This window comes from Labrus mixtus, chromosome 6 (genome assembly GCF_963584025.1).
Source record: "Labrus mixtus chromosome 6, fLabMix1.1, whole genome shotgun sequence".
Taxonomy (NCBI): Eukaryota; Metazoa; Chordata; class Actinopteri; order Labriformes; family Labridae; genus Labrus; species Labrus mixtus.
In genome coordinates this window covers 11,800,519-11,816,657 of record NC_083617.1, presented here as the reverse complement: position 1 = coordinate 11,816,657, position 16,139 = coordinate 11,800,519, and the positions used below count along the sequence as shown (strand labels likewise).

The window sequence follows — 16,139 nt, the reverse complement described above, 5'->3', positions numbered from 1 at the left end:
ACTGAATACAAAATAATCTTTGAATGTGACATATTAATATAGTTATTTTTGATTATTAGGCAATAGAAAGTATAGTTGTATATTGTGTAGTATTTTATAATTTCTATAGTATTAATTTTTTATCTCTTGCTTCTAAAACACAGAATGTGAGAGCGGCTTTCAATAGCATTGTACTTGCAATGACAATCAAGACATTCTGATTCTGATTCTTTAGAAAAATCTTTTTAATGTCAATAATATTGCGGTCAAAAATTGCTTAATATATCAGATATTTCTTCAATATTGTATTTATTTAATGTATTGGGCCATTTCTAGTATTTAACCTGTTTCCAAGCTACAGAGAATATGCATTAGGCTTAAAAGATTTTGTAATCTTTTGGTTTACTGATATACATCTGATCAGTTCACTCACTGATAGAGTGAGTGAACTGGATCAAATGAGATGCAGCAGACATGAGTGCAGCGCCTTACCATGGAGGTCAGGTTTTCATCCGTCACTGGCCTCAAAGTGTCCACCACGGAGATGTACCCTAAACGGCAGGCGATGGACAGGGCAGTGTTCCCGTTCTGACCGGCAACAACAAACCAACAGGAAGTTATTCACGGTCAGGAGGCAAACAGAAAAACACAAAAGAGCATTCAGTATGTCATCAAGCTTCTGCTCTGTTGGAGTGTGAATGTGTGTTTGTGTCTGTGCCAGTGTGTTTGTGCGCTGACCACAGTGAGTTCGTTGGCCGAGGCCCCGTGCTGAAGCAGCAGGTTGATGATGTGGGTGTGGCCCTGCTGAGCCGCCTGATGGAGAGGAGTGTACCCGTTCTAGACAGAGACACAGTCAGGGTAAGAGAGTAAATATTGAATCTGAACATATGAAGTATTATGATCTGAAGAAATGTCTTTTTTTTTACCTTTGTTTTGCCATTTATCCTGGCATGATTCTGCAGCAGGAAGTTTGCCATCTTTGCGTTGCCATAGTGACAGGCCACGTGCAGAGGTGTGTAACCAATCTGCATGAGGAAAGTAGATAGATTAAGAGAAACAGGCATTTAAAGGGCAAGAAGATGAAAATAAAAAAGGAATATAGTTATGTATGTCTCCTGGAAGGAACCTCTATTAAAGTCACATTTTCCGAGAGAAAGAACATTTCTTTTTTTAGGTGCATTTTATAAAAATGTGGTAGGCTAACTATTGTGCAAAAAAAAACAAAAAACAGTTTACTTAGGAAATAAAAAACTGCCTCTTCTTCTTAGCATGCTTTTTCTAGTTGTAAACATGTTTCAAGCTACATCCTAGTTCATGTCCTTGTTTATGAATACAGGGCATGATGGTAATGGATTAGATTAGATGAGTGTATAACCTATTTGCTGTAAACAACTGTCCTGTCAGCACAAACACACACACACACACACACACACACACACACACACACACACACACACACACACACACACACACACACACAACCACACACTCACACGCACGCGCATAACCTTGTGTTGGTCCAACCTTCAGCTGCAGCACCTTTGTCTCAGTGAATGTGAGCAGCCTGTTATGAGGCCCGCATGTCTTTTTCAATGTAACTGACAGAGTGTGACCAAATAATAGCGCATCATGTAAGTGCTCATGTGCGTGCCTCTTTTTCACTGCAGACCAACCATAAGGACATGATCACCTTACACTCAAATATCAATCCTTTATTGATGTAGCAAGTGAGATGACTGCAGACGAATGTAATTGTTTCCAAGAGTATGTGTGAGTATATTTTTCCCATGATGAAAATCCAGGAAAATCTTGCTCCGATAGAGAGAAAAAAACACAAAGAACCGCTTATGCAGCAAGGTCTGTGTAAATAAAAGAGGCATGAAACAGCACTATAGAAAAGAAGGTTATCTGTCTGTGTGTATGTGTGCTTATAATATATGTGAAGCTTTACTTTAGTTTGTGGGTTGACATCAGCCCCGTGGTTGAGAAGGACTTCTGCAACATTGATCTTGTCCTCCTGAGCTGCCAAGTGGAGTGGTGTAAGTCCGCTCTGGAAATGCAGAAAAGGACACACATGAAAACGTGTGAACACAGGAATTCATTTGTTGAGATGACAGTCCATAACATGACTGCTCTCTCACTAAGGAATCAGAATGCTGGAGAGTTATCTGAAAAGACTAAGGAACAATCTGAAACTAGTCTGCAAACAATGATTTTCAGATAAAATCGTCATAAAGGTCTAGCAATGCTGACATGCTATGTGTTTACAGTACACTGCTACATTACAGTGAACGGACTAACACTTGTCTTGCATTTGAACATGCTGTTGCGACGTTACTACTTTTTTACCTTATTGCACACGTTAACGTTAGCGTTCTTGGTCAGGAGCAGTGACACCAGGTCCACGCTGCCCTCCTGTGCCGCCAGATGAATGGGGCTGATGCCTTGCCGCGTGACAGCATTGGTGTCGGCGCCGTACTCCAGCAGTGTGGTCCCAATGTCCATTTGGTTCTTTTTGGCAGCGATGTGGAGTGGCGTGTAGCCATTCTGAGGCAGGACAAAGAGATGTATGAGTTAAGAGTCTGCGATCGAGTTCTTCTCATTCATCTGCATTTGTTGACGAGTCTATCATCCTATTTATGTCATTGAAATGAGAATTGACAGATTATGCGGAACAAAAAGGGAAGATTTTCACTTGTTGTCTCTTCCAATATAATCAATTCATATCAGGATCAAATTGGAATTCACTTAAAATATTTTTGACTGTATTGTAAGGTTATAGGAAGGTCACCGGCTGAACGGCCATCAATTACAACAGGGCATAAATGCATTTTTCTTGTTAATCCCAAATCAAGACCCCAACATAAATCTAATTTAATAGAATCGAACAAAAACTGTCACTAGTATGTCAAGAAGTGTCTTTTTACATTTAAGATTCATTTAACATAATGGTCTCAGCTGTGGTTTGACCCACAGGTGTATGTTCTCTGACCTCAAATAAATGCATATTCTTATTCCGAATATAGTCTTAGTAACACTTCTCTTTTCAACAGGAAAAAAACAATTTTGGAAAATTTCAATCACAAACTGGATTTTTAACTTGATCTCCAATGGGAAAACTGGGATTATTTGAAGAACTGAACATCTGAAACTTCAGAGAAAAGGTTTCTTTAGCTGGCTGAACATGTAAAAAACACTTGACCAGCAGGGTAATAGCCACCATTCTGACATTCCTAACTTTAGTCACCATGGAGAGGACATGTTTGTAAACTAAAGACTGCATTTAAAGACATTTCACTACTAGGAACCCGACTGTGGGCCGGTGGGTTTACAGAGACTCTCTGGGCTGCGTTGAGGTCCACAGAGGGGGTTAAAGACATTTTGGGGGGAAAGTGGAGAGAAAGCTAGAGTCACTGTCCTCCTTCTGTGAATCAAAATTAAGTCAACAAGGCTTGTTTCATTAGTAAAAATCCTTATTTGAGATCCGCTTTTCTGAGATGTAATGCATGCACCGTGTTTTATTTTGCAACTTTGTGATTATACACTGCCAGTATTTATTAGTGCAAACAATGCGAGACAACTCCTTGGGAACACACAGATTCATCCCTTTCCAAAAGCACCAAAATTAGACCAAGCACCAAGCCAAATAAAAAAAAAAACTAATTTATAGCAGGAGAAGAAGAAAGAAAGAGGGCCAGGGAGGGATGACTAAGAGTGCGGGAGGGCGGGAGGCTGGAAAAGTAAAGGAATAAATAGAGGCAGATACAGATTAGGAAAGAGAGAGCTAACAGAAACAGGAACAGTTAGCAAGCAATAGTTCGCTTTACAAGCTTTGGTAACTTGTGAAGGATGTCTGTCTACTCTGTCACCCTAACAAGAAACAGAGACTTCCCGCCATATTTTGTTGGCCTGTTCTTCTACTCTTCTCAAACTCGTTCTGTGGTTTTGAAACACAACCAAAACCTGGCAGGAGACTTTCCACAACTTAACAATATGTCACTGACCATATGTGTTTGTGGGTTTCAAATACTTCAACGAGCACAAGGACGGAAGTTTGCTTTTAATTTGGAACACACAAAATTTACAACCCTTGAACAACCTTTAAAAACTGTCTGGTTCTTGGAAGTAGAGACCCTGGATTATTTCACAACCTTTTGTAACAAATGATCATGTGCTCTCGAGTTATACTTTTTACAATTATTTATACAATTTTATAATGCAGCATCAAATGAACCACCAAAGCAGAAAAAAGCCAACTGTGTAAGCTAAACCTTGTCTGGTCAAGTGATTTCAAAGATTTTCCAAACTCAAAGAAAAAGCAGTCCAATCACTCACAACATCAAACACAAGACCAGACATGATGGGAGAACAATGGGTGAGCGTTAGATCTTGAACAGATGTACTTTACATTATTATGTTAATGGTCAGAGATGACACCAAGCCAGGTGATTTTATTGTGTGCATATGTGGGTTTGTGTGGATACCTTGGCGGCAGCATGTGGAGAAGCTCCCTGATCCAGCAGCAGCAGAGCCACTCTCTGATTATCGTAGTGAGCGGCTACATGCAGTGGAGTTAGCCCGCTCTGAAACACCCACACCAACACACACATACGAGTACACAAACATCCGCAGACACACAAGCATGCAACACATCGCCAGGTTAGAAAGTCACTGCACGCACACGAGCACAATCCCGCAGATAAGTAGAATGAAAGAATCAGAGCAATGCAGGAACGCGATGAGAAACGCATATTCAAGTGATGGACGCTAGTTAGTACAGAGAACAGTTTAGAGCAACAACCTCATGCTGAAATATAGAAGAAGAAGAAGAAGCTTCAAGAAGATGACACCATGAGTCAGAGGTCTGAGAGCAATGGTGTGATTTTCTTTTCTGCATCACTAGTAGAAGTTGTAGCATTAGAGTAGAATTTTTGCTCGCAGCAGCACCAGCAGCAGCAACATGTTGTTTTTATTGTTCATGGTTTAAAGAGCGTCCTCCAGACTGTACAAACCAGAACTGAGTCACCAGGATGCTCAACAGGCAACTGGTGTTTCCAGCACATTAAACAAACACTTGCATTTAGTCTGAAAAATAGTGCACAGTGTGTCATGAGCTATTACAATGCATTGTTACAACTCTGCACAACATTACTTGGGGTTCAAATACTCTTTTGTTTAAAAGGTAAGTAAACTTAATAAGTATTTAATCTCATCTTTACAGAAAATTAGAGTGATTAAATTCAAAGAAAGGCCTTGAGGTTTGGCTTTGTGTTCAGACTAACTATCAATGCGACTGATTTTAGCATGACACCAACAAACAGTGTGGAATCGTCATTATCATACCTGGCTACCATTACGGTAAATGCTCTCAGATGGTGGCACACAGACATACACACCCAGCCAACACCATAATCAGTGCCAGTAAGCCTGTATGTGAGAATGTGTACACAAATGTTGTCTACCAAGGTGCATGTGGAGGAGGAATGGGCGCATTTCATGAGGGGGAATAAATGAGAACGTACCCAAAAGGCTTTTATAAAAGTACAAGCATCTGTTTGCTGTGTTATCCAGGGATCACTGACACTCCTCCACAAAACCACCTCCATCACCACTGTTTCCAGCTGTAGCTTGGAAAATACAACTCCAGAAGTGTCCTGTTTACTCTCTGGGAGACAGGCTGAATAAGACTAAGCAACAGAAAGAGCTTTGGGATGATTGATGATCACAATATCTGAATTACTTACCTAATTTTAGTCATTTGTTGGAAAGATCTAAAATGGGTCTGAGATAACTCAAAAGGCACGTTCGTGTAATATTCTCCAGCAGAGGCTTTGTACTTCGTAATAAAAGATTACCTTCTTCATTTTGCTGCTCATAATCCCCTTGGCTTTGTTGAATATGTTTCCTAGTGCTTATATTTTATGTTAGCTGGAATTTCTAAGGATTATTTGAAACCATGGCACTGATCCTGCAACACCTTGACGTTAGTTGCTTGTATTGATGATGTAGAAATCTGAGTTTATACTCTTGTTGCCTTAATTTTTCTCTGAGCTGCATAAGAGGGTCACTCGCCTTCTTGTAAAAGGCACCCCCCCTCCTCAGAAAGCGTATGCTTCCCAGCAGCAAACTACAGGTTGAAGTTTTGGACAAGATTTAGATGAACTCTAACATGAGTGTGTAGCGCAACTGGACAGATATCTCACCTTTCCTGCAGCATCAGGCGAAGCCCTTTTCTGTAAGAGGAGACTGGCTACCTCCATCTTGCCGTACTTTGCTGCCACATGCAGGGGGCTGAACCCTTTCTGTTGGGCACAAAGGAAGACGCTTAATAAAAGACAGTGGGAAGATGGAGAGCAATGAAAGGATGGTGACGGTAGCGATCGTTATTCAAACAGGAAGAGATTGTTTGCGTTGTTTAAGGCCAGCCTCTGCTGGTCGGGGTCAAGTTCAACATAGTTTCTCACAGACTTGAGAGGAACTCTTCTGAATGATATTTTTAAGCAAAAAAAAAAATCATTTATGTTAAACATGAAATTCTTGAAAATGTTTTGTTTGAACTAATGTATTTTTTGGATAATATTTAGCATAAAATTAATGTTAAAGACATTTTCAAGATAAAAAATGCAGATGTACGCTATTTTGAAGCAAGGATTTTGACAAATATATATCATGGAATCCTACACTAAAATGTAAGCTGACCAACAAATAACTATAACATTATGAGTATGAGTAATTCAGTAAGAGCACCAGATAAACTAAAGACTGTTTTAAGGGATGTGATACCCTGAGAGACTAACCCGGAGGCCCTTGTTTCCTCTTGTATTCCATATCTATATTTAACAGCTGTATAATGTGATCATCTTAATCTTTGCTTCCTTCCTGTGTGTATGTGGAGATATTTTAAGACATTAGGTCATATTTTCCAGAGGAATGTGGGACTCCCACCGATTCCCATTCCATGCTCTGAAACACTTGACCTCAATTGTGTGATGGGTTCGGTCCGTTTTCACACAGTTTTGGATGATCATTTGGAAAACAAAGGGTGATTGTGAGTTTGAGGTGTTTTTAGAATCAGGTTCGTTAATGTAAAAATGTTTTGTTTTTTTTATCCTGCAATTTCTCTGTTCCCAGATTGGTATGACATCATTTGGACAGCTCACTTAGGTGATGTCCCAAAAGATGTGTGTGAGAGAGAGACAGAGAGTTAAAGAGAGAGAGAGAGAGAGAGAAAGAGCACTGGCACCATGGGGTTTACCCTTCATTAAACTGTTCCACTGATAAAGGGTCACCTTCAAAGAAAACCCCCCAGCAATAATACACACACGTACAACTAGACTACTCCACTTCTCTGTTTGACCTTGACATGTGCGGTTAGACCACCATCACTAAAAATGTATGTAATATGTGCAAGGCTGACTCCCTGGATCAAATAAAAAAATCCTAAATTTACTTTCCCAAAACTGTCATTTGAATGTGAGCAGTGTAAAAAAAGATGTGACTCCACTGTGTGGTAGCACATACCATGGTTGAGTGTTGTAGGCAGAAGTCTATGAATCCTTCTTTATTATAACTAAGCAGTGACAAACTATGACGAATAAACATGACAATACAGCACAATGGAGCTTATTTCAAATGGACACTGGTGCCCACTGGTGGAGATACATGGCATAAGAAAAATGTGGTTGTTTTTTTCAGATGGCTTTAAATGAATGTGATGTCAAGTGAGGGGGAAAAGAGACATCAGACTCCATGTCTTCATGCACATTTAAATAAGTTCCCACCTTAGTGGAAGAAGAGAGCGAGGCCCCGTTCTCCAGCAGCATGGCAGCAACATCCTGGTGTCCTTCCCGGGCAGCCAGGTGTAGGGGGGTGTAGCCTGAGGTGGTGGCAGCGTTGGCAGAGGCGCCGCACTGCAGCAGCTGTTGTACGATGTCGACTTTGCCCAGCCGACTGGAGATGTGCAACGCTGTCTGGTCATCCTGCGGAGAAGGTGAAAGCGACTTTTGGCCCTGTATTTCATCGTTCTACGCTTCATTTTTGTTTTTGCTTCACAACACAGTGATTAATAATGCGGCTCAGCGCTCTAACCTTGGACTTGGTCTCCACCTTGGCTCCGTTCTTAAGCAGGTATCGGACTACGTCTGCCTGGCCTGCCCTCGCTGCCATGTGGAGAGCCGTCTCACCTCGCTGGGAGTCACACAGACATAGTCGTCAGCAGGAGATTTTCATGTAGAAATATTTGAATTCTGAATAGAGGAACTTATTTTAGATATATTTAGCATTGTTACAAATAATCCACTCACCACGTTGGTTGTGTTGGGTGAGGCTCCGTGCTGCGTCAGTGCATGGACAATGTTCTCATGACCCATGAAGGCTGCAACATGGATCGGCGTCAGGCCAGACTATAGAGAACCAGACATGAGCATTAGCACTAAAAATACAACACAAGCAAAGCTTTGAAAGACTAAAAATAGGTTCAATCAAAGACATGCAAATCAAAGGGCAAAGCACAATGTATTCAAAGGTGCAGTTCAAACACATAAATGTTACTCAGTTTTCAGTTGTACCTCAGTGACAGCCTGGATAGACGCCCCATGTTTTAGCAGCAGCTCCATCACTTTCACTCTGTTCTTCTTGCAGGCAATGTGAAGCGGAGTGAAACCATTCTTCACATAGAGACAGGGGAAAAAAACATTCAGTTTAAAAAGTCACTACTGCAGAATCTTTGCAGCTACACTGTAAGACATGAACTCTGTAGCCATAAAACATCTATATGATGATGTAGGTTCAATGTGCTGCTGCTGTCACAAGACAAGCTTGTAAAGATTTTTCACTCACAGTAAAACATTTCTTCTGCCTAAATGACAAATACTGTATACAACAATATAATTATGAGATGCTTTTTTTTTTCAATACAACAATATAACCTTTTAATAATGAAAAATAAATACATTGTGACACACTGAGGTGTGCCCAGCTGGGTGAACCTGAGGAAGCTACAGGCGAAGCTATTTTTCACTCACAATAAAGTGACAGTAAAGTCATTTTTAGTGTGCCACGTTTTATTTCATTTTCATTGTATGTTCCTGCAACTGACCGGCACCTGAAAACATAGGTTGTCTGTGCACGTGGTACCGTGCTGGTCATTAATATCACTTTTTACTTTAACCTCCATGCCCCGCCCTCTGTCCCTACCAGAGCCTTGGCGTTAGGGTTGGCCTTCTTGTCCACGATGAGCTTTGCCACCTTGTAGTGACCACAGTGAGCGGCGACGTGCAGCGCCGTCAGGTAGTCATTGGTGACGTCATCCACTGGGACGTCATGCTGGAGCAGGAACTGCACACAGTTCAGGTGGTCCCCCTGAGTGGCCATGTGGAGCGGAGACAGACCGTTCTATAGTGGGAGGGAAAGAGAGGGAAAGAAAGAGAGAGAGAGGGAGAGAAAGAGAAAGAGACAGAAACAAACACACACGCAGACGGACACATAGACAGATGGACAGACAGGCACAGTAAGTTAGGGCGTGACTGTACGCTGCACAGACAGACTGTGAAGGAAGTTGCTGAGAAGGTTACAGGAGCATTGTTATAACGAGGTCATTACAACAATGTCTATTTTGTTACACTGGTCGTCCTGCGCGGTCAAACTGTAGGGCTACGCCGCGGAGACAGGCTGTTCTGGAGAGGCCGCACACACGTTATGGAGACAATGCGACAACACTACAGCAACAACAACAGTCCTGCTATCTGATTGGTTAACAGATTTTTAAATAACTTTGTATTTTTTGGTCAAGCTAGTTTAAACAAACAAAAATGAACTGTAATCTATTTTTTCTGTTTTATAAAAGCTGTTGTAAAAAACTGTGACTTCCTGTTCCTTTCCTGTTCTAAGCTAAGCAGCGTCTCCTAAATGAATCGTCCCAGTAGCTACCTTGGTCTTGGACAAGAAAGGAGCTCCTCGGTCTAGTAGGATCTCTACCACCTGCTCGTGCCCGCTCCTCGCCCCACAGTGAAGAGGTGTTAGCCCGTCCTAAAAAAGAAAAATGATAGCAAAGGTTCCTCACAAATCACAAGAGACAAAAAAAAAAGATCCCTTTTCTATCTTCAATTTTAAAATCAAATGTATTCGGCACTGCATACTGTGGTGTGCACTAGTGTTGCATCTTGCAGCCACATTTTTAAAATGAATATTTTACATGGTTTGGGAAAACCATTTGATGACATGGTCAAATGTGATGTATTCCAAATCTCTGAATCAAATTACTTAACAAACATAATTAAGTAACTGATAGATAAACTTCACAAAACAGCAGGAAACACCACTGACTAAGGTGTTGTATGGAGGTTTTTCCCCCCACCAAATAGCTGCTCTTTACTCATCTGTACGCATACTGGTGAATAAGAACCATTTGTAAAATGTGCATTGAAGAGTCAGCCTGATAAACTTTAGGAAATGATTTCTACTTTCTTTAGAAATCCAGTATAACCAGGATAGCCTCCAACAGGCCACTTCAAGGAGACTTAATATTCTTCATTTCGGTACTCCTTGCATTTTTTAAAGGACACCTTGCTCTGAGCTCCTACCTTGGTCTTTGCATCGATTTTGGACCCTCTGTCCAGCAACAACTTGACCATGTTGCTGTTTCCCCGTTTTGATGCCACATGTAGCGGTGTGATGTCATTCTGAACAAAAAAAAGTGGAAATCAAGATTTAATTCAGCAGTCACATCAGATGTTTAAGTTTAAAATTACAACATTGACCGCTTGTCTATTCAAAATATATAATTAAATCAAAATGATTAAATAGATCTGAAACATGTTATCCTGTGGACTGTAGATTGTAGTGCTTGTATTTGCTTAATACTAACCCAACGCCCACCTGATTAAAGGGACATAGCATTTCATTATCTAATTGGATAGATAAATAGCTTCATTGTTAAACACTATCTATCCTCACTGCTGAAGCATGACTTTTAAGTTCCAACCTGTAATCAGTGTCAAAAAGCAGCACACACACACACACACACACACACAGACAAACACTCCTCTACACGCTCATTGATATAATTACAGACCAATGCTGGCTGTAAATAGCTAATTTCTGGGGTATAAAACAAACACATTTGAATGGTACCCACTCTTTTTTTTTTTTAAATATCCACATCAACCAGCGACAATCCTACTCTTCTAATGACATCACAACATTTCGCAGTGAGACTGCAGCCATGTGAAGTGAAGTGATGCAACTGTAATGGACACTCAGAGGCATCTCAGCTAATGTGACACGTATACTGCTGTTTATTCTGTTTAACGGAGAGAAAGGATTATTTTCCTAATGCCCACTGGAAATAAATGATAAAGATGCCCACTTGCATTGTTTACAGAATGAATGCACATGCAGAAAAATTTAATTAGGTTAGAAAACTATAAAAACCACAAGACAAGCTGACAATAGAATTACTTCCTTATGTTATTATTCACATATATTATTATTATTATTATATTTATTGTTCGCTTACAAAAAAAAGTGACAGTAAAGTAATTTTTGTTGTGAAAAAATAAGCATATGTTAGCATTATATAGCATACAAATTCCCTGTTGTTCACCTTTAATGTTTGTAGCAGTACCCCTCCCAAACAGCAGAGGGCAGAATAAACTCACCCGAGCCATGAAGTCCACAGCTGCCCCTCTGTTCAGCAGTAGCGTGGCCACGTTTATGTTGCCATAGTGAGCGGCGATGTGTAAGGGGGTGAAACCACTCTGATGATTTGAGAAAGGCGGACACACACAAAATCAGACACACACACACGCGCGCGCACACACAGTCACACACACACACACACACACACACGCACACAAATTACAAACTATGAAACAGACAACACATGTAGAGTTCAGTTCAGACCTTTACACTGTTTACAGCAGTCTAAACAGGTGGTGGACGTACAGTCACAATCTATCAGACAAGGACACACTCTACTACACACTGTAACACCTGACTTTCCTCACAGTATCAGAGAAAGTCCCTTTTAATGAAGCATCAACCATGGACCAACAGAGTGCTGACAACTAGAGAGGTTTAGATTCAGACCTTTAATGTGCGGCATGGTACTAAAATATGACTCATTAGACTAAAATAGTGAGAGAAAAAAATCCTGAAATAGGCCTTTCTGAATATATAACTCACATTTTAAAACTCTGAAGGTAAAAGCTGATAATCTATACAATCTCATTTAAAGCATCCTGATGATCTCAGTGTGCAAAAAATTGTCCTGCAAATGACCCTAATGTCCATGTGTTCACATCTTGAGTTAGAGTTAATTTCCTGGCAAAACCCCTGGCTTAGAGAGTAACAGCTGTGAAAGCAACGCAAGAACACTGGAAACAATCTCTTCAATGATTAAATGAATCTCACATTAGGCTATCTAAATATCAGAATCGCAAAATCAAACAACCGATAATCCAGCGGGGAGCAGGTGTCTCTGACATCCTCTGCTGACACCTGGAGTCCCAATCAAAAACACTACAAGTATGTAATCATTTTGGAAGATATTTTCTCACCTCAAAGTACGGTAACTGCACAATCAGTTTTGTGTAAGTGTAATTAAAATCATACAGTACTATATACTATATGTGAGCTGCTTTCTGTAACTTTCCTTTTTCCAATATAAATGTTGTTTACCACGATGCAGGGCCTCAGATCAACAGAGCAATTTTTGGATGAATCATACCAGATAAGTGGTCAGCCTGCCAAAGCCTGAAACAATGCCAACCAAAACAGGCACACACAGTGTGTGACCGCCTGGCTTTGGTGTGACGAATGGGTCCTTGTTACCACAGAAGCAGAGTTGAGGTTGCTTGTTTTTTTGTTGTTGTTTTTTTTGGTCCCATGCGAAATGCTTTAGGTGCCATGGTTCATAACTGGAAGTTCCTAAATCTAAGAAAAGCATTAAGTACACTGAAAAGACTTTCCTTTTATGTTCTAGAAGGCTTGGCTCCTTTACAGCTTGGAGGGGGTTTGGTTGCCATGCAGGTTATTGACAAACCATCGTTATCCAATGAATGATAACCACATTTCATGCTAACACAGGTTATCATGTTAATCAGTTTCATGGACGGACTGTCACATTAAGACAACATTTTGTCAACAGTCAAAAATATTTTGCCAAAAATAACAGCGGAAGCTTCAATTTTGGACACCATGAAACTATTAGGACATAGCAAACAAACCTAGACACCCAAGTCCCCAGCCTCGGGATATCCTAAGTCGGTATTAGTGAAACATGCGCTACTCCTCTATGACTTCCTCTATGACTACAGATACATGAATCAAGCAATGCAGAAGAACATGAGAGTTAAAATGGAAAAGGGGAGTGAAAAAGGGCTGCAGAATCACTACTGCATCAAGTCAGGGGCACTGAAGTGTTTGTTGTTGTTTTCCACAGTTTATATGACTTGCGATGGAGAGGACTAAGTAATGTACAGAGTAGAGGTGTACCTCTGTTGTTCTATTCACCATCATCTACAATGTCAGCCAAGAGAGGAGAGAACGGGCAGTTAGTGAGCAAAAAAAACAGAAAAGAGCCTCCACTGACAGGCAGGGAGGAGCAGAGAGAGGGGAGAAGGAGCTCAGAGAAAGATAATATAACGCGAAAAGAAAAAAAAAAATTCATAAAGAAGATTTTAAGTTTGACAAACATATAATTAAAAAACATGCACATTTCCCCTTTTTGTCAAAAGAGCATTGAAGGGAAGATTAAACCAAGACAGAAGAAGAGACAAATTCAGCGGGTAATAAAACTTGCATCAATAATCAAAAAAACAATTAAACAATCAAAGAAAGAGATTAAAAAAGAAAAAAGAAAGAAGCAACTATCTGAAGCTCCGGCACCAGAGACTGTCCTCGTCAGCTACAGGACTCACCTTGGACTCAACGTCAGCGTTGTGGTCGTTCTGTAGGAGCAGGGCCGCGGCCTTGGTGTCGTCCTTGCGGGCAGCGATGTGCAGGGCAGGTAGTCGTACCTTGCCCTTTGTATCGTTCTCCAAAAGCAGGGAGACGACCTGGTCATGGCCCTGCTGTAGCGCCACTGCCAGAGGGGTGAAGCCATCCTGCAGGTGAGGGCAAACAGAGAGGAGGTCACTGGGGCTGTATCAACTATAGTGTATGATTGGATGGGTTATATGGGTAGGGGGTAGGTTAGGAGCAGGTTATCTGATCTTTGGGGCTCCATAACAACTTTTGCTGGATTATAAGAGCAAAGCAAGACTCCTGAGTACTGCAGACGTTTTAGAGCATGTTTTACTAATAGATATACAAATGTTTCTCTTTATATAAAAAAAACAACATATCTGCTTCATAATGTAAAAAATATACTTGAGTCTGAAAGGAGAAGACGCTGAAAGTCGGTCAGCAGGTTCTCATCCTAAATTGTCAAATACTGACGCTTCTTCACAGCCCTTGACGTTTCATACAGAGGCTCAAACTATCTTAACTGTCCATATGAGACGCACCAGGCTTTAGAATAATTCTTTGCTCATATAGACACACAAGGTAAAACCCGCCTTTTTGTCATTTCTTATTATAAACATGTAACTGTTCATTAGACAACTTTTTGTTTTACAACCGTATTTAGAACGCCTGGGTATAAGAGGCTTTGGAGAACAAGGTAAAACTTTATTTGGTTACTGACCACAAACATGAAAATGACACTAAAAAGCTATACCTATGGGAAACATAAAGGATCTAAATATTTTTCATAATACTATATCAAGTGAAACTACAAAATTGTGTTTAATTATGAGAATTTTTCCTGAGCCAAATAAGAAATTGCCTTTTGATCATAAATGGTGGTTCAATTAGTTTGCTTTTAAGTTTCCATTATCTACTCTCTGGTTTTACTTTTGAATGGCTCCTGACATCTCGATAAAATTATCTTATTGATACTTAAAACAAAAAAACTCTTGAATTCAGCTTTGAGACCATTTGATCTGATAACAGCATTTAGAGCAGTAAATCTCAACTGAACACGCTGTTTGTCAAACAGATGTTGAGGATTCTGAACATTTCCTGCCTGCTCACCATATAGGACACTAATGGTAGTTACATAATGAGAGGAGAGGGTGGAAAAGGCCCACGTCTCTCTCCCACACACACACACACCACAGTTATGATGCATAATTCAGCTGAGAGCTTCCACTGCATATTGTAGGTTTGAATGTGTTTGCACGGAGAAGAAATAGTGAGCGAGTGTTCATTTATCATCTGCACAAGAATGGTATGTGTGTGTGTACATGTGAGGAAATGTTCCATCTGTATTGAAGTCCTAAGAGGAATCGTGTGTTCCAACATGTGGCTAAAATATGTAAACAAACAAACTGTTGACCTGGGGTTTCCATCCCACGTGCCTGTGTGTGTGTGTGTGTGTGTGTGTGTGTGTGCGTGTGTGTGTGTGTGTGTGTGTGTGTGTGTGTGTACGTGTGGGGAATCTTAAAGAGTATGTGTGTGTGTTCCACAGGCTGAGCAGCGTTTATCAGAGCAATAATGGCAGCAGCACCCGTGGAGGAGAGGCAGCGAGCGGAGAGGACCTCATCTGTGACCCGCTCAAGGTCACTCTGCCTCCTCCACCACCATACACTACCAATCAATGAGCTCTGCCTAGTCCCTCATGAAGAGACAGGGTGGGAGGAAGGAGGGAAGGGGAGGAGGCGGGGCAGGGCGGGCAAAGAGGGATGGTGGGAAGACGGAGCGGGAATGTGAGACAGAGAAGATGAGAAACAGATACAGAGAGATGGGGAAAAGAAGAGAGGAGGACAGAGAGAGTCGGAAACAGACAGAGACAAAGTGCAGAGTCAGCAGGGTGAGGGGGGTGGTAAAAGGAGGAAACAGAGGAAGAAAGGAGATGAAGGTGGTTAGTACAACAGATGTAAAGACCTAACATGACTGAGACAGAAACATACTGTACGACTAGAAGTGCACACAGGATTAGCACGCACACACATATATATATATATATGTACAGTAAGCACACTCTCAAATGTATACAGTACCTCAGTGGCCATACTCTGGCTGGCGCTGTTCTCCAGAAGGAACCGCACCACCTCAAGGTGGTTCTCCTGGGCTGCCATGTACAGAGGGGTGAAGCCATTCTGAGAACAAGAAACCAC

General features: G+C 41.0%; 1 protein-coding gene across 5 annotated transcripts in view; it reads right to left on the bottom strand.

Annotated features, from left to right (window-relative positions):
• The window catches only part of LOC132975454 (ankyrin-3-like), a 130,444-nt gene that overhangs the window by 44,331 nt on the left and 69,974 nt on the right, over positions 1-16,139 (bottom strand). For all 5 annotated transcript variants that reach the window (XM_061039997.1, XM_061039996.1, XM_061039998.1 and 2 more), the window contains exons 5-21: positions 16,023-16,121; positions 13,899-14,084; positions 11,637-11,735; positions 10,560-10,658; positions 9,907-10,005; positions 9,175-9,372; positions 8,547-8,645; positions 8,283-8,381; positions 8,068-8,166; positions 7,761-7,958; positions 6,183-6,281; positions 4,464-4,562; positions 2,329-2,526; positions 1,931-2,029; positions 906-1,004; positions 718-816; positions 472-567 (exon numbers count right to left, since the gene is read on the bottom strand). In XM_061039997.1, the coding sequence (XP_060895980.1) occupies positions 472-567; positions 718-816; positions 906-1,004; positions 1,931-2,029; positions 2,329-2,526; positions 4,464-4,562; positions 6,183-6,281; positions 7,761-7,958; positions 8,068-8,166; positions 8,283-8,381; positions 8,547-8,645; positions 9,175-9,372; positions 9,907-10,005; positions 10,560-10,658; positions 11,637-11,735; positions 13,899-14,084; positions 16,023-16,121 (2,064 nt within the window). The remainder of the gene's footprint in view (positions 1-471; positions 568-717; positions 817-905; positions 1,005-1,930; positions 2,030-2,328; positions 2,527-4,463; positions 4,563-6,182; positions 6,282-7,760; positions 7,959-8,067; positions 8,167-8,282; positions 8,382-8,546; positions 8,646-9,174; positions 9,373-9,906; positions 10,006-10,559; positions 10,659-11,636; positions 11,736-13,898; positions 14,085-16,022; positions 16,122-16,139) is intronic.